The sequence below is a fragment of the Manihot esculenta genome, chromosome 12 (assembly GCF_001659605.2).
Source record: "Manihot esculenta cultivar AM560-2 chromosome 12, M.esculenta_v8, whole genome shotgun sequence".
Classification (NCBI taxonomy): Eukaryota; Viridiplantae; Streptophyta; class Magnoliopsida; order Malpighiales; family Euphorbiaceae; genus Manihot; species Manihot esculenta.
This window is the reverse complement of record NC_035172.2, coordinates 11778339-11796863: the sequence shown is the minus strand read 5'-3', so window position 1 is coordinate 11796863 and position 18525 is coordinate 11778339. Positions and strand designations below refer to the sequence as shown.

At 32.8% G+C, this 18525-nt stretch overlaps 1 protein-coding gene across 1 annotated transcript; it reads right to left on the bottom strand.

Annotated features, from left to right (window-relative positions):
- Positions 1-5274: 5274 nt before the first annotated feature.
- LOC110628203 (long chain base biosynthesis protein 1) lies at positions 5275-18299 on the bottom strand. The gene is made up of 13 exons (XM_021774744.2): positions 18039-18299; positions 17200-17415; positions 17011-17105; positions 16411-16502; positions 15868-15961; positions 15710-15782; positions 15473-15605; positions 10594-10768; positions 9395-9535; positions 9220-9315; positions 8984-9125; positions 5737-5864; positions 5275-5652 (listed from the first exon to the last, which is right to left on the bottom strand). The coding sequence occupies exons 2-13, from the start codon at positions 17303-17305 to the stop codon at positions 5476-5478; spliced, it is 1452 nt and encodes a 483-aa protein (XP_021630436.1). The 5' UTR covers positions 17306-17415; positions 18039-18299; the 3' UTR covers positions 5275-5475.
- Between the last annotated feature and the right edge of the window lie 226 nt (positions 18300-18525).

Here is an 18525-nt window from a genome sequence, read left to right as displayed (position 1 = left end):
TAGCTCTATGAAGGTCTTATAATTAATTACGTGGTCTCTGGGGTTTCCTATGCTATTGTATGCCCCTATGGTTTGCATTTGGAACTTTTGGGGGATGGTTTCTTCTTGAATGCGGGCCATGAACGGGGAAGACGTCCTCAAACTTGTGTGTGCTCCTGTTTGGCTTTTTAATTCGGCTAACAATTCTTCTTTTAGCCTATTTAGCTTCTCGGCCACACCTTCGTCTTTTAAGTCAGTTTTTTCGACATTCGCCGGGATTTTAAAATTGGTTCCTTCTTTTTCACTTTCTACTTCGCATCTCTCTAGTGTTGCGGTTCTGCTCATGTCAGCCTCCTCTTCTGTTGCGCTTCTCAAAACACAGCTTCTAAATTTAGTCAGGGGTTCCCTGATATGTTCGTCCTCCCTTCTTCTTTTGGTCATATGGACTGTGGTTGCTTGCTGGCGGTTTTCTGTTTTGGGCATGAATGTAGTTGTGGGCATTTGGCTAGGAGTTATGGTCGGTATCGAGTTCATAACCATTGGTGGGTGAGGCCCCTTTGCTGCATGATCTGGTTCATCCACATCATGGTGTGGTGTAGTTGCATTGACATGGTTTCTAGGTATTAATTTGATAGGAGAATTTGAGGAATGATGTTTATTGGATTGGAGTTGCTGGTAGAGGGTATGTTGGACATTGCTTGGGTGGAAGGGAGTGGGAATAACGTCATAGGAAGTCCCTGATGATTGGGAGTTTCTAGGATTGGGTTCAGACTCTCTACTGTTCGGTCAGACTGAATGAAAAAGTTCATGAAACCCTTTCGAATTCTGTGTACCCATGTCACGATCTCAATAAGCCCTGTTATTATTATGTTATCATTCTAGTTATTTGTTTTCTATTTGTGGTGATGTTGGGATCATTCAAAGAAAGAATGATCTAATAGAATTGAACTCAACGATTAACATCCAACAATTGAGATTAATCCACTTAAAAATGGCAAAAATCATCCAGTGAATTAGATTAATCCAAAAAAATCTTGTGGTAGCACCTAATAATCATTTAAATAAAAACAAGTCCAACAACAATTAAATATCGCATAACCATCAGCAGATGAGCAAACAAGGAAGTAAACAACTAAATGGATCCCATAAGCAACAAAAAGAGGACCATCATACCAAAAATTTAATACCCAATATCTAGCTTCTATAAAACACCAAAATCATTAGATTTTGAGATGCATTTTGACAATCAAACCCACGATAGTCACAGGCAGCGGTAAGTGTTAGTAGTACGCATTAGAGCATGATCGTAATAGGATAAATATTTATTATTAATTAAATTCTTTATTTATTAGTATTTATAATTAATTTTATTTATTTGATTAAATATTTTTAATTAATAATAAAGTTTTTGGTATTTGAAAACTCAATATAGAGAAAACCATGAAGAGTTCATAATATGAGATTTCTATTGCATGTAAATATATTAATACCTAAATTATCACTAGCTATAACATTAATGAGATGAGACATCATTAATACAGATTGGTGAGTGTACTACTTGAGATGATCAAGTAGTTGTTCTTACAAACTGAAAGCATGAGATTTTTAGAGTTAACATACGGTCTCTCATCTCTTGGAAGAAACTGGTATATTAGGTTGTAAACCAATAGAAACTCCTATTAAAAGCAATCACAAGTTACAAGTTGAGACTGGTGAATCAGTAGATATTGGCAGATATCAGAGATTGATAGGCAAATTGATTATCTCTCACATACTCAACTAAATATAGCATATGCAGTCAGCTTAATTAGTCAATTTATGCATGATCCTCGTGAACCTCACATGTAAGCTATCTTCACATTTTACAATACTTGAAGCCTGCCCCTAAAAAAAGTCTTATATTCTCCAAATATGATCATCTTTGTATAAACGCATTCATAGATGTAGATTGGATTGGATCTCTTGATGATAGGAGGTCAACCACTAGTTACTGTACAGTTGTGAGAAGAAACCTTGTCACTTGGAGAAGTAAGAAGCAAAGTGTCGTTGCTCATTCAAGTACTGAACCTGAGTATAGAGCTATGGCATAGGGTGTGTGTGAACACCTATGCTTGCAAAGATTGTTAGAGGAATTGAAATTGTTGGAAAGGATAAATTATTCTTGTATTGTAACAATAAAGCCGCTAATAGTATAGGTCATAATCTGGTTCAACATGACCGAACAAAGTACATGGAGATTGATCGACATTTCATTTATGAGAAGTTATTAAATGGTGTCTTAATATTAGATTATGCGACTTTCAACAAACGGCTAGCTGATGTGTTTACCAAAGAGATTAGTAACAAGACCTATCACACTTGAATTTGCAAGTTGGGTATGTGTGATACCTATGCACTAAATTAAGGGGGAGTGTTTACCAATGCAAATTTTGCTAATTAGGAAGATTCAACTACTACATAAACAGATCTTTTGGATTCTAATTACGTTTAATTGTAGGGATTTTATTCACTACTATATTGTAAATATTCCTAATTAGTTTGATTCTTTGTATATAAATACCCAAAACTTGTAAAGCTTAATACAATTGAAATTTACACAAAAAATTTATCCTAAAATTCTTCATGCTACCAAAGCATAACCTTGATTTAGGGTTCTAATTCAATTTTGAATTTTCAAAACCCTGGTCAACCAAATTTGGTATTCTCCTATCTAGTCCTATTTTCTTTCATCACTGCCACTTCCAGAAGGATCGCAGTCCCCTCACTGGCCATCCGCCAGTGTCCGATGAGTCGTCTAATATATCCAATTCATCCCCATTTGTTACTCATGAACAAAGTAAAGTGTAAGATGAATCAAAACATAAAAGTTCCTATATAAGATTATTTATTGATTTCAAATCAAAAGATCACTTACACAACCATCACTTGAGTAATCCATAGACACAGGTTATTTTCCATATCGATTTCTCAGGTGGATCAGTTAAGTATATTTATTTATAAAATAAACACCTACATATTATTTATAAATATTTCACATATATCAACCTATGAGATTAGTTGGTTCCTCTAATAGGAAAGAATATAATATGTATCAGTCTCAACAGGTCTAATTATTGTCCAATCATGATAAGAACATCAATCAGAAATATTTGGAAACATTATTTAAATGCAATTGGAATATCACAATTATAACCACATTGTAATTTTTTTTACATAATAATATAGTCTCATAAATTTTATATTTACTCAAAATTCAATTAAATTAACACTAAAAATAAATAACAACCTTTATAAAATATATTTAAATACTTAAAATATTTAAAAAATAATATCTAACTATAATTAACAGATTGGCCATAGGTATATTACTAACTCTAATGTCATACTTTCATGTTTCATGTTAGCCTCCTTAGTGAGCAATAATGCATAAAGATCAACATATAAGGGAGTAGTATTTTGTGCTTCAGTATGCGAATGAATGGCCAGTAAGCAGTGTCAAGACCTTCTAATATGCATTCACCAAGCAATCATCAGAAGGGGGGTTATTTAAAGCAGCATGTTGGTCTGATAAAGATTTTGGCTTCTTCATATTCTTATTGATAGATTCAACCCTTCCTTAAGTTGTTTAAGTGCCTTATGCAACTGCATGATTTGGGTTTTTGAACCTTAGGAGAAATATTTTCAAGCTTCTTCCATGCATCACTATCACTTGCTTTAAGTGAACCAATGATTTGCAGTAGTAAGGTTTTAATTAGAGAGCATAATAACCATGAGAGAACCAACATCTTGTTGATACCAAGAGCCATATGGCGGGTTGGGTGTGCCATCATCAAGAAGCTTTTTTGATATGGTGGCAGTAGGAGAAATGTGATCAGCAAGACTATGGCCATGTATTACGGATAAAATCTATGCTATCTAAAGGAGGTAATTATTGGAAGTTGAGTTTGATTGACAGATATTGTGTTGCATCAGGAAAAGAGGAGGAAGGAGATAAGAGAACTGAAGAAAATGATGAGGAAGACATGGGGGCAATAGCAACGATTTGTGAATTCTTTATGATAGCCGTGTGGCTCTAACATCATATAGAATATGAGGGAATTTGTGATTTTGTTGTTGTACTTGATAGTTACAAAATATGTACCAAAGAATCTGAATAGAATTGTAGAGTACAAAGTACAATAGAACTAGACTATAATTATACTTGTCAGATTAAGCTTCTTGTCCAGTTACAAGAAAATTAATTTCTGGTTATTGTGTTCTTCTTGGTCCCTCACCCCTTTCATGAAAATCAAAGAAGCAAGTAATAGTTAGTAAATCTTCCGATAAAGTTGAATATTGTAGGCATCTATAATGTGTGAGCTTCAATGGATTAGCTATCTCTTTGGAGATTCGAACCGACAGTTCAACTTCCTACTCCTTTGCATTGGCACAATCATCTGCTATGTGCATTGTAGCTAATTTAGTATTCTATGAGCATATTAAACATCTGGATATAAATTATTATATTGTTTGAAATCAACTGATTAAGGGTTCATTCGCGGTTTCATATTTCTTCTTAAAATCAACTTGTTGATCTCTTCACCAAATCACTCCCTGCTTCAACATTTCATCAATTTATCTACAACTTGAGGTGTACATTAACTTGTGAGAAACGATGCATTTTGATTTTGATGATGCAAAACATTTTAGTTAAGAGGATCGTGACCTAAGCTGTGCTGGTGGCCGAGTCGCAATGTCTCATTAAAATGTTTATTGGTTGATTGTAGCTTGAGCAAGAAAATCAATTAGATAGTTGCAGCTTATTTCTTCTTCTTCCGCTATTCAAAAGCTCACTGTTGATCTTGATAAGGGGTAATGGTAAGAAGTATCCTTCTCGTGCATTTTTTTTTTCAACTATCATTACACATTGTGTAAAATCCTCTCATTGCCAACGGTATAAAAGAAAGGTGATATTTTATCCCAAATTTTACATCAAGATCCTACTTACAAATATGCAAAATCAATTGATACTTAAAAATTTTTTTTTTCTTTGCATCCCATAAATTCAACTATTTATGTTATCAGTAACAATTACCTCAAATTTATAGTTATTAACTCTCAATCATATAGCACAATCAAACTCAAACTCAAATCAAATAATATAACATTCAATATAGAATATATGAAACTCCATTAATAATTAATATCAGCTGACATCTCCCACTCAAATTGTTTCCCTCCATTTCAAATAAAAAATTTCCCAAAAATTCAATTCTATTAATTTTTTTTAACAATTCATTATTTAGAATAAAGAAATTTAACTTAAAAGAAAATTTCTTGCATAATTTTACAACAAGAAATTAAATTCTTCTCTTGCAAAATAAATCATGCCAAAAGAGAGGTTTCTGAAAATATTTATCACAATTCAGAAGACTGTCAGTTCATCTGATACTGATCTGGTCCAGCAGACACCCCCCCCCCCCAACACGACACACAGACAGAAATCACTGGAAAGAGTCAATTACTAGTACGCAGCACCAATTCTGAAACCCTCTTCAAGGATTCACATGCCTTCAGGACATCGGATTCTGAATGAGCAGCTGACACAAACAACTTGATTCCTACAGGCAATCTGCACTTATCAATTGTTGACCTTTTAGTAACTACTACAAGCACAGAGTCTTCCTTCAAGGCCTGGAAAGTCGAAAACATCAAAAAAGAAAATAAGAATTGGCCCTCACAAAATGTAATCACAGTGATCATAAACTAATCTCTTACACGATCAGCGATATCTTCAAGGACTTTTAGGTCATCTTTCACCGAACCTATGGACTTATCAAGTTTGAGAAAAACAATAGGTGATTCTGGATTGCTTGCTATGGAGAGGCCCTGAATGTTTGATAACCCTGCAGTTGCGATGTAAATGTAATTAAAGAGTTGAAAAATGAACAAAAACACTATTAAGCCATAATTTAGACACTTTGTGACCAGGAACAAAAAGTACATGGTTATTAAAGGCACACACAGTTCCTGGGACCTGTGCGCAAGATAAAGGCGCATGCGTAATTCTTAGGAATAAGTCTTAAGTAGTCAGTTTTACTGTTTTGGGGAGGAGAAATTTTATTCTCAGGAGATGGGAGAACAGGGCAATGCTTTTTAACACAGCTATCTTATCAATCAATTTACAATACACAAAATTATCTTAAAAATATATGGGAAAAATTGTTCCAGACCCTTTTCTTTTTGGTTTTACTGAAATTTCACGGGCATGAATGTGCTTCCACATTAAGTTCATACTTCGAGATTTCAATAACTTTTTTGTCTTTTAAGTTTTAACCTAACTTATAATATTTCTTTAAGAGAAATATGCTCAACTCATGAAGAGTCATGGCCTACTCAGCCATTTCTGTTACTGTTGAGCCTTCAATTGTAAAATTGTCATTCCAATTTTATGCAGCGGAATTCATCACAGTAGGATCCCAAGTAACAGAAAGAATAGAAATAGAGCAGAAAAGGAGAGGTTTTGGGAGAAGAGAATAAAGGGAACGAGAGAAATTAACTAGATTCTTGATATTTTTCAGAATGATCTTCGTTAGTTACAATAGCTGTTATTTATACAGCTAACAGCCATTAATATAACTCTTCCCACGAAATACAACTGCCCCAACAACTTTCAGTTCTTCAGCTAACTACCACAGACCACCCTGACGACTTTATTACTTCCACATAAAATCACAGCCCCTTATTATCGTTAATCACAACATTCAGCTTTAATATAATAACATAGTTATTAAAGGCTCAAGAGGTACTAAGGTGCCAAAAGATACTGGAACCCAAGCGCGCATCTACATGAAGGTGCAAAAATATCAAAAAAAATATATTATTAAAAATCAAATAAATTTAATATAATGATATTATTCATTTCATTACTTTATTGTGTCCTATTATTGTAAATTATACTACATGTATGGGAAAAATTATAATTGTGATATAATAAATTATTTTTACTTTTTAACAGAACAAAATATTAAAATGATCATTTTAATTTTTTATTATATTATAGTTTTAATTTTTACTACATATTTAATTTAGTAATACTTTACTAAACACATTGCTTAAAATAATTTGAATTAATCTTTGAACTCATACGTATCAAAAGAAAATCAGCAATAATGGCTGATTTTATAATCAATACTGAAGGTTGTCTCCACTCGGCCATCATGAAGGAGGAAAATAACTGCTGATTTTATAACAAGGTGAAGGAAGAATTAACTCAGCCAGCACGAAGGAAAGAAAACAGAAGACACGAATGAAGGAAAATAAAGAAGAATCTGAAAGAGAAAATAATCTGAAGAGGGTGTAAGAGAGAGAAGGAAGAAGGCAAGAGAAAGAAAAAACAAAAATTCATTGACTGGAGAAGAAAAGAAATAGTGGCAGGGAGCACTGCACAGCAGCCCAGGTGACCAGGTTCTTCTCCTCCTCTTCCTCCTCCTTCACTGGGTCCCCATACTCCCCATAACTTTCTTTGGCTCCAATATCCATGCAATTTCCTTTACTTTTTTCTGTGGCATTATATGGCTAAGTGAGTGTTATAACCAAGGAGTAGAGTAGCAAGTGACTAAGGAGTAGCTTAGTTAGTTTAGCTGGTAGTTTCCACAATTAGTAAAGGAGGGAAAATAAGTACCGCAGTTACAACTACCTTAGAAGAATAGTTACAGCTGTTAGAAGTGGTTACTAGCTAGAATAAGTATAAAAATAGAATCAGTACTTGTAATCATTCATTCCAAGAATCAATACAAAGAGTTTTCTTTCTTTCTTCTCTAATTCTCTAAATACTCTCCCCTTTCTATTTCTTCTCTCAACCCAATCTATTTCTATTTCTTCTTCTCCCTATTTCTCCGTTTCAGTAAATAGTGCAGGTGTCATAGATAAGATAACAGTGGCTGCACGCAGGAGGCGCGCCTGGGAGTGCTTGGAGACTTGGTGCAACTCCCGTTGCCTCATGAAAGTCGACCTCCTGGAGTGTTCCTAGGCATTGTGCCCATCCCCAAAATTGTCTTGCGCACCTGGGTCACGCAATGACACTAATGTATAATCATTTCCTCTATGTATGTGGGCTTACATATGATAGGAATTGTGGCCCAAAAACAAGGAATTTTAATGTATATTCCAGAAGAGCTAAAAGACAATGTGAGAATTTGGCACCATGAATTCAGGAGAGAACAGCTGGCAAGAATTTGTTATAACTGAAGAACATAACCCGACGTATAAGGAAAAGCAGATGAAAGGAAGGGCTTCTTTGGCAATCTCTCATTTGGAATTTCTCTAAAGAGAAAGGGAAGGGTCTCGTATTCTGCACGGGAGGAGGACTACTGGATCTGAATTTCAGTCTATTTTTCTTCTTTCTTTTCCTAGGTTTGTTTTGCCATCTAAAGTTGTTTGGTATTGTAATAGTGAAGAGCATCAGTAGAGAGATATATTGATTGTAACTATTTTTCTTTTCATTGTGAACAGTTGCTGCAATCAATACAATAAATTTTCTCGTCAAACAGCTTCACATTTCTTTCTCTTACTACCACTTGCCTTATCACATGTATAATCGTTTTCATATATGTATGTGGGCTTACATACGTTTCTGAGCATGTATATGTGTGCACGAATGTATTTATTCCAATTTCTGTGATCTAGTTTTCTGTATCTCAACAAACTCAAAACAAGCCTGATCCGCAGCTAAATGTGTCGCAACATTGAAATTCTATTTGATTGTAAGAATAAATAGAATGCATGACATTCTGGCTCAAGCATCAATGCATTAAATTATACAGCTCGCATTTTCCCAAGGAACATGTTTCCAAGCACATAACAGTGAATTTAACAAGTAGTAGATAGCAACTTCTTTCCACAGTGATAGAAAAGTGGCACAATAGCTTTTGCAAAATGCTGGACTCATTCCAAAGACAGAGAAAGGAATGAAAAGGAGAATAAAGAAAAACTGATAACAGATGATAATGAAATTAGCACTGACCTTTCCACAATATAGCAATGTTTTCTTTCAGCTTGGTTACTAAAGCAGGATTACCCTCTAGGACATCAATTGCGGTAATTGCAGCACTTGCGAGATACGGAGGCAATGAAGCCGAAAAGACATATCCAGAGCTGCTCAGTCGCTGCAAATGATTTGCAAATGGTCATCAAATCAAAATAGCAAAATTATCTAACTTCCAAGAAAATTGTTCCATTTAGGTAAGTAAGTTTTTCTACTTGGTGATCAATGACTCTGGCACTGCCAGTGCAGAATCCTCCTTCAGTGGCTAATGCATGCCCCATTGCAGCAGTTATAATATCTATCTTCTCAACCTGCAAGCTCACACTCTCATAAAGTTTAAATCATAGAGTTTATACAAATAAAAAGAAAGCATTGTGTTCTAAATCATACCGGAACGCCGTAGTATTCAGTTAGACCTTTTCCAGATCTGCCAAGCACTCCAAATGAGTTGCTTTCATCCAACAAAACACGAAACCGATATTTCTCCTTCAATCTAATGATCTCATTTAATGGAGCTATTTGGCCAGAGTTCTGAAGATTAAAATATCAAAAAAACAATTTATCCAGTCAAGAAAGTTCTCATAACATGCACGACTACAATCCACAACTATTAGTTACTTGAGCAAAATGTTTAAAGAATCAATCTTTTTTCAACAAACTATGCTGCATCAGTAATCAAGTCCATTGAATTTAATCAATAAAGGCAGGAAGAAAAACAATATGGCAGTGGCATAACATGCATGATTATAATATACAACCAGTAATTACTTGAGCAAAATGTTTAAATAATCAATATTTTTTAAGAAAGCATACAGCATCAACAACAAAGTCCATTCAATTTAATCAATAAGGCAGGAAAGGGAAAAAAAAAAAGATTCAACCTTTTTCAAGAAACTATACCACATCAGTAATCAAGTTTGTGAATTTAATCAATAAAGGCAGGCAGGAAAAAAGGTAGATTCAAAGTCGAGATTCAAATTTTAGAATTGAAATATTCATTTTTTGAATTGAGAATTGAATTGAATAGTAAGATTCAGTACAGCTTTTTAAAATCAATTAAAAATAAAATATATACATTTATAGGTATATATCTCTTACTAATTTGATCAAAAGATATTAAAAATTCAATTGAAAATAATGTATTTATATAAATTTCAACTCCGAATCAAGTATTAAACACAAAATCAAAGTGCACATAATGGCTTGAGTTGTTTCCAAGTTCATTATAAATTAGAATACTTTGGCAATGAACAGAATATTTACAGCTTGACTGCATCAACTATAGCTTTGCATAACAATGAAAGATTGGAGCTAGCAACTAAAAAGCTGCAAATATTTTGAAGTATAGCTGCACATTAAATATATGAATACCCCACTTTGCTGGAGATATCCTTTTTATGTTAATATCACATTTTCATATCTGCACTCACTCATCAAAATGAAACTACTGATGAACAATTTATTCTACTTCACATTCTCAATAAAATTGGAAAATAACTAGAAAATGCAATTGCAGAACTGTAATGTTAAGAGTAATGAGATAGAATAGACAGGAGAAATTTATTATGCATGATCGATAAAAAGAAAACCTGGTATATTGCTTCAACAATGATGTAGCGACGCAATTGTTTAGCACGCTTATTCTCTGCAGTTATTTTCTCCAACGTGTTTTGTAGAGAATCCATGTCATTATGCTTAAAATACACAATGGTGCTTCTAGAAAGATATAGGCCATTTTGAATTCCCCAGTGAACCCCCTCATCACTAGAAGAAGAGGAAAAAGAAAAATACTAATTTATAAAGGGTTACAAACTTAAATAATATTCAGTACAAGCTAAATAAGATAAATACCAAGAAATAGAGACAATTTTGTAAGATGTAAAACATTTATACAACCATAGCTCGACACTCTTTTGAGCTCAACTCAAGCTTCAATATTACAACTCCTGCTCCACTTGTTCAAAGTATATTAAATTCGTGTGGAAGTTGTGTTAAGCTGGATTATAAAATAGGGTGACTTACAATTTAGTCTCCAAGGCATAAAAAACCACAGCTTAATCCCTTAATTTTAAATGAGAAACATATTAATCCCGAGGGATACTTTCTATCGAAAAAATAGTCATGTTAAAATACTAAATTCACCGTTAATGGGTTGACAGATGTAATAGTTTAGTTCAACACGCTTTTCTTTTTTAGGAGTTTAACCCTGTAGCATTAAAGTCCCCTGATTTTAGTTGACTACATCAATCTATGGTTAATTTAGTCTCCAAGGCATAAAAAACCACAGCTTAATCCCTTAATTTTAAATGAGAAACATATTAATCCCGAGGGATACTTTCTATCGAAAAAATAGTCATGTTAAAATACTAAATTCACCGTTAATGGGTTGACAGATGTAATAGTTTAGTTCAACACGCTTTTCTTTTTTAGGAGTTTAACCCTGTAGCATTAAAGTCCCCTGATTTTAGTTGACTACATCAATCTATGGTTAATTAACGGAGAATTACAACAAAATAGTCATTCTATCATACAATGGGAACTAAAATGATTCTCATTAAAAATAAAGGGACTATCTATGGTTCCTGTCATACCTCAAAAAGTTAAATACCATTAAAATATCAACAAGTGAAGTTTGAACTCAATTCATTATAAATAAACAAGTCAATGCTGAGTTTGGCTTATCTCTAATGAAGTAATCAAATTCAATATTTATATTAATATTAATATTAAAATTTAAAACTAAATGACCTAATGAGCCCCATGTAAAGCAATAATAACCCATCTTAAGGTCGAGCTCAGCTTATCTTTGATATAAATAAGTCAAAAGTACTAAAATGGGCAATTTAATATTTAATCCATGTGGTTTAGTGAAACTAACTACTCGATCCTTTTATTTTCAAAAACATATTAATTATTCCTTGTTCTTTTCAAATTGTTAACTATTTACTCCTTCCATTTACTTAAGCCGTCAATGTCTCTAATAAGCTCATGCAATTTCAAAACCGCAACTACTTAGCCCCTATAATATTAAAATCACAACTATTTAATCCTTGCAATTCACAAGAGCGATTTAATAATTAGAATAAATTATATTTTAATTTCTGAGTTATAGCGTACTTAATGGATCTGTCCTTGTATTTTTAAAATCGAATACTTGAGTCCTTGTATTTTGCAACCATCCAAACTAGAAGTCCTTTTGTCCATTAGTCTATTTGTTCAATGATTGAGGTTGGTCAAAGGATAGAGAATGTTTTTTATTTTGGAAAATACCCTTTCAATCTTTTTCCACTACCTTCAACCTCTTCTCCACCCTTTCATTCTTTCCAACTTTTACTTGTATACTCCAATGTTTCCAATATTCCAAGCACATCTCCCAAGTCAATAGTTCTTCGACCACCAAACTAATACTAAAAAAACAAATCAAAATAATTTCGCAAAAATAATTTCTTTTTAAGAGTGCTTTTCTGTAAATTGCAAAAATGAAATATTATCATTAACAATTCTTAATATCATTCGACAAACATAATGAGTGAAAACCAATCTAGTTATCGATTTTAAAAATACAATGATTGATCCGTTAATTATACTAAAAATCATATATTAATGTGTAATTTACCCTAATAATTAACAATTTAAAATAATAATGACTAGCTAATGTGTTTTTGAGAATAGAGAAATTAAATAGTTAGTTTCACCAAACTACAAGGACTAAGTAGTAACTTCACTATTTACATTAATACTAGAACTTCAAAAGAGAAGCTAGGGCCCCCTTCTTCATTTACAAACAATTTGGAATTGAAAGCAATCCCACATTTCACTTTTTGTGTGTGTGTGTAGCATAGCGGCGTAAATCACAAATGTGCCTTGTAGTCTAGTGGCAAAGGATGCTCTTCATTTCCTTTAGACATAGGTTTAATTCCTAAACCCTATACTTTTTCCCATTCTTTTTGCCTTTTGGAGGCCGTCTTTTAAAGAAAATATTAATTTAAAAAGTATAAAATACAAATATAATAATTATTTTGATTGTTATATACCTACACTGTCCTTGTCAGTTTTTAATTCAAATTATATTATTTTATTTTTCATTTTATTTCATTGTATAATTCCATTAGTTAAAATTTAATTTTTTTTATGGAACTTACATTTATGGAACTTACATTTTGTAACAAAGACCTAAAATTTATACAACTTACTCATATATTACTTAATTAGTTTTAATGAAAAAAATTGCACACACACATATAGTTTTCAACTTAAGATGCAAATGCAATTAAGGACTATATTTTTAGAACAATTAATCATTACATAACATAGTATAAGTTGGCATGATATAGTTCAACCAACTCCTAGTCATGGTATTGTCGAATCCTTATACACAACTCTATTATTAGACTCGAATAAAATATCATGTGCCATTTTATGGTAAATTTATTTTCTTTGGTTCAAGCTTCATATATATTACAAAATGACTCAACTATTTTCTTATAATCCAAATACAAATTAAAACTTGAAAATATACATCATCTAACATTTTAAATTCATTTTTAATGTGAAAAAAATAAATTTCTTTTCACAAAAAATCTCTGATAGTCGGACTCACTGAATAGCCGTGCCACACCAGAGTAGACACGACATGACATGGGACACGGTACAAAATACATGTCTGATACACTTCTATGAAGTTGGGCATGCCAAAGAGAAGAAACCAGGCAATACCAGGAAAGCAAAGGAAAAGGAAATATGAGAAAGGAAAGAAAAAGATGCATGTTTAAATGAGCTTGGATAATTGGGAATACTTTTTTCCTTTTCTCTGTTTTATTTATGGTTTAGGTTGCAGCTTAGAAGGCACTGGGTCCAATGCAAGCCTATATGAGGCTGGGGAAATTGGAAAGGCAACAGGATTCACATGTGGACAAAAAATGTGGGATGTGACTTTTTTGTTTTTTTCTTTTCTATTTTAATGGATCACTTCAGTTTTTTCTTTAGTTATTTTCTATTTTAACATATTAAGGGAAAGCTAATCATGATTTGGAAAAAAATAAATATGCGACAATAATCAACTCGTCATCACAACAAATATAGATATTATTAATTATTTAAGATATATTATATTATTATACTAAATCTTAAAATGTATCTACATTATGTTAAAAAATTATCATATTAATTAAATTTTAAATAAACATATTAATTTATTTGGACAATAATTATTATTATTATTACATAATTTTATATCTTTTATTTTATTTCCATAGCCTATCTAAGCACCGGTGTCTAGATTTGGATACATATCCCCGTATTTTCTATTTAGGAAGTTTACGAGTTGGACACATAGATATGTATTCATTTTCGACACCCATACTCAGTTCAAGTAACATAGCAAAAAATTAAAAAAATACCTTTGAGTTTTGAATTATAAATATAGCCCGTTAGTGCCAAACCTTTGTATTAACTATACTTTAAATTTTATAACTATGTTTAACATAATTGAATTATATCAAAATTATAGATAATAATTATTAATATCTTATTTCACAGAATAATTATAAATAACATTGATAGATTTACAACATTATAAAATATAATAAACAACATAATTTAAACAAATTTCAATATGAACTAACCTAACGAGCTTGATAACATGCCAGCTCATGAGCCTATTCAATAAACTAGCTCATGAGTCTTGACAAGCCAAATATTAGTAAGCTCGAGTACGGCTTATTTATAATAAAATCTAAAATTAAGCTCGAGCTCAACCCTTTAAGAAATGAGTCGAGCAAAGCCGAGCTTCTATCGAGCAGCTTGACTCATTTAGACCCTAACAACTATGACAAAAGCAACTATGATTTTTGAATAACTACATCTAAAAACTAATAATTAACTTTAAGCTTCAATGATAAGAAAGCCAAAAAGATTATTAAATATGATAGAATGTAAGAAACTTCTTTTGGCTCATCTAATAGAATGCAAAAGCATAATTGGTTATCAAATATAATCATAATTTAGTAAATACCAGTAATTAGAACAAAAGGATATGGAAATCATTTATTCGTATGTGAATTTCAAGAAAACAATTTGCTTGCAAATGGATTCTCATGTTTTTCCATCTTATTTATCAAATGCAGAATTCATTTTAAACTTCTCGGCTTCTTAATTCAACTTGCAAACTCTATCAGTTTTGGTAGAATTTGACTCGAGAATAACCAATTTCATTTAATTAAAAATGTTTATGAATTTTGATGCATAACGAAAATGACAAGTATGGGTTTGTAAATGAATGCCATATAGGAATTATTTATACCGAACAAGCTCTTAGGTTGAAATAAAAACCAACATCACTTGTGCATGAAGAAGATAATTCATTAAAATAATTTGGTGAAAATCACCACAAACACTTGCCCTATTATCCAAATGCACGCTCAGGTCTTTCAGAAAAATAATAATATAATTAAAACTACATATACTCACACAACTATTATGTCTCCTTTTTTGCAGAAACATGGAATTGCACTGAACATGGTAGAAAGTCCATACGAATAGAGAATTGAATCTGGAGTCCCCAAAAACTTCGCTATTCTGGCCTCACAATCAAGGTGGACATCTAAGGTAGAGAAATTGTTAAAGGTTAAATAATTTAAGCTCAAAATATTATGAATATTCAAAGTTTTTTCAAGTGAGGGTGCACATTTTAAAGTGGAGCCTTACCAATAGTTCCATAGAATCCACGAGGGCCACATGAACCAACACCATATTTTTCCAATGCAGAGGTGCAAGACTCCTAAAATAAAACTTTGTCAAAATGCTCCACTTAATGAAAATCATTATCCAAAAAGACAAGGACTATTAGGAATGAATTCTCTCACAAGCAATTTCTCATTCCCTATTAATCCGAGATAATTAGCTGAAGCAAAGTTCACAACTTCTTTGCAATTGATTGTTGTATGTGGCCCAGCAGCACTGCGCAAATGGATGAAAAATGAACCTTCAGAATCCTGAGGATCATTCAGCTACTACTATGAATCATTTAAATAATATAACCACTATGTGGCTTTAAAAGGGGACATAGAAAGGGAATAACATAGCAACTGGCTAATCAAAAGGGCATGACTGGTAGCTGCCAAATGGCTTTTCTCAAAGAAGAGAGTTTCTTTTTTCTTTTCTTTTTTTTTTTTTTTTTGGGGGGGGGGGGGAGTGGGGGGGAGATTAGAACTGCACTGCCGGCTGTATGATAGCAGACCCAGCTACAAGTGACAGCCGATGCTGCCACATGTTGCTGAAATTTCAGCTACACTTTCAGCAACATGTGGCAGCATCAGCTGTCGCTTAAAGCTGGGTCTGCTACCACTGGCATATGGACATTTCAAATCAGAAAAATATACCTATATAAAGATGAGAAATATGTTCACCTTTCGAACACTGGTGGCTCATATCGCATCTCTTCTGTAATAGGAGGAATAAGTGGTTCTGGAACCCATTCTTCACATAGCTCATCTATTTCCTATAGAACTACACATTTTCAGCAATTCCATTTTGGCATAGCAAGAACATTATTAAATGTATGATGCAAAAACTACTACACTGCAACTGGTAGACCTTAAGAAGAATATACCATGATTAGTTTGCAACAAGAGAAAACAGCAAAATACAGAGTATAAAACAGCAATTCACAAGGGCAGCAAAAGAACACTTGTTGGCCTAGGCTAAAACTTTTACTAGCAAAAGAATAATGTACATATATTATATATATATGTGTGTGTGTGTGTGTTACATATATATATATATATATATATATATCTCCATTTTGGAGTTCATATTGGAGGTATATGTATTTGTGTGTGTGTGCATATATGTGTATATAAATTATGTACACATATATATTCATACATATTTATTACAAAAACAACCATTTGACAAATGATAAAATATACATGAATAATGCAATTCCAATCAACACAAAAATATGTAAAAAGAATGAAATTATTAAATTAGTTATCTGACACATTAACCTTCTTTGATAATGGCCGTTTAGGGGGCTTGTAACTCTTTTGGGACAGTAGGAAAAGAATGACCACCAGAAGAAGACCCTCCACAAAAAGATGTCCTTCAACAACACAACAATAAATATGAGCTATTGGAAATTAACATATTAGCAGCTGGATGAATAAGATAGCATCAAGCTTGAAAAAACTAGATACCTCCAATATGAACTCCGAAAACAACAGCTCTAGCAGATGGAGTATCCAAAGCCACTGTCACCCACTCCAAAGTACTAATCACAGCGTGAAAAACAGATGATGCCATAGGTAATGAATATATCAGAATCCAGCATCCAAAAGGATTTCTTCAAGAATCACACGTTAGATCAAGGATAAGTCCAATCTCATTGCAATGCTATACGTTGAGTCGTTACCCTGTTAAAGGAATAAAAATAAATTAAAGAGCCTATATCGGTGAGTAGAGTGTATTTAAATCAAGCATATCCTTTCAGGAATGATTGGATGATTTAGTTCTATATTGCAAATAACCCTTAAATAAATTAACAACATCATTCAGTACAAATTAAAGAGAAACTGAAACCGATAAAATATGAAATGACCAAAATACCCCTTCTCGCTTTTGTTCTGCTCTCTCTCCCTCTCTCTCTCTGTGTGTGTGTGTGTGTGTGTGTGTGTGTGTGTGATTCGTCATTATGAAGTTTGTCCAAAACAGAAGTCCACAAGTAGCTCTGTTGGAAATCATGAAATTTGTTCATAAGTAATCCAAATCAAAATCCAGAAATCACTGAAGAATAAGTGATCCGCAAACACGAGTTATACAAATCACAATCGATATAGAGAAAGAGAGTTGCGATCGTAAATGGAATCAACGAATCATAAAGCATGAACCACGAATCAAAAACCAAGTCCACAAATTACTAAACCCAAATCACGAACTCTAATAATTAGTCATAAACAAATTGACAAAGTAGAAGTGTTTAAATCAAAACAAGAATCAGAAATCACAAATTCTGGCGGTTTAAAATATCAAGTAGGACCTCCTTTTGGTGCGATAAGGCGTTAGAGGCACCCAAAGAAACAGCAGCAGCCAACAGCTCTTCCACTCCTTTCCTAGAGTTTTACGTTTTTCCGGTCAAAAATATGCTGCTTCAGCGGACGATACAATTTACTAGCCGAAGAACACAAGCTCTGTCCTCATTTCAGTCCACGATTTGATCTTGGATTCGTGGATGCGATCCCCTGCCGCGTCTTCACCTCCCCCTCCCGATTTTTTATTTTGTTTATTTTATTTTGGCCTAATACTTTTTTTTTTAATATTTTTTAATTGCCAAATGCATATATGCCCGTTGCTATCAAACCCATTAAAATTAACAGTGACTTAATAAATAACTAATATGTTAAAAAATTACTTTTAAGTATTTAAATTTTTTAACACCGTCATCTTGTGATTCAATATTATCGTCTTTTTCTTTTCATTAAATCTAACTTCTTCTTTCCCTTTTTTTATAGAAGAAGATATGTGTC

What these genes read in the sequence shown, in the direction of transcription:
- LOC110628203 (XM_021774744.2), bottom strand. Translation starts at nt 17,305, where the DNA reads ATGGCATCATCTGTTTTTCACGCTGTGATTAGTACTTTGGAGTGGGTG. An exon ending in AACGGCCATTATCAAAGAAG is followed by an intron (nt 16,503 to 17,010) that starts GTTAATGTGTCA and finishes GTAGTTCTATAG; the next exon opens with GAAATAGATGAGCTATGTGA. An exon ending in CATTGCTATATTGTGGAAAG is followed by an intron (nt 5,865 to 8,983) that starts GTCAGTGCTAAT and finishes TCGCAACTGCAG; the next exon opens with GGTTATCAAACATTCAGGGC.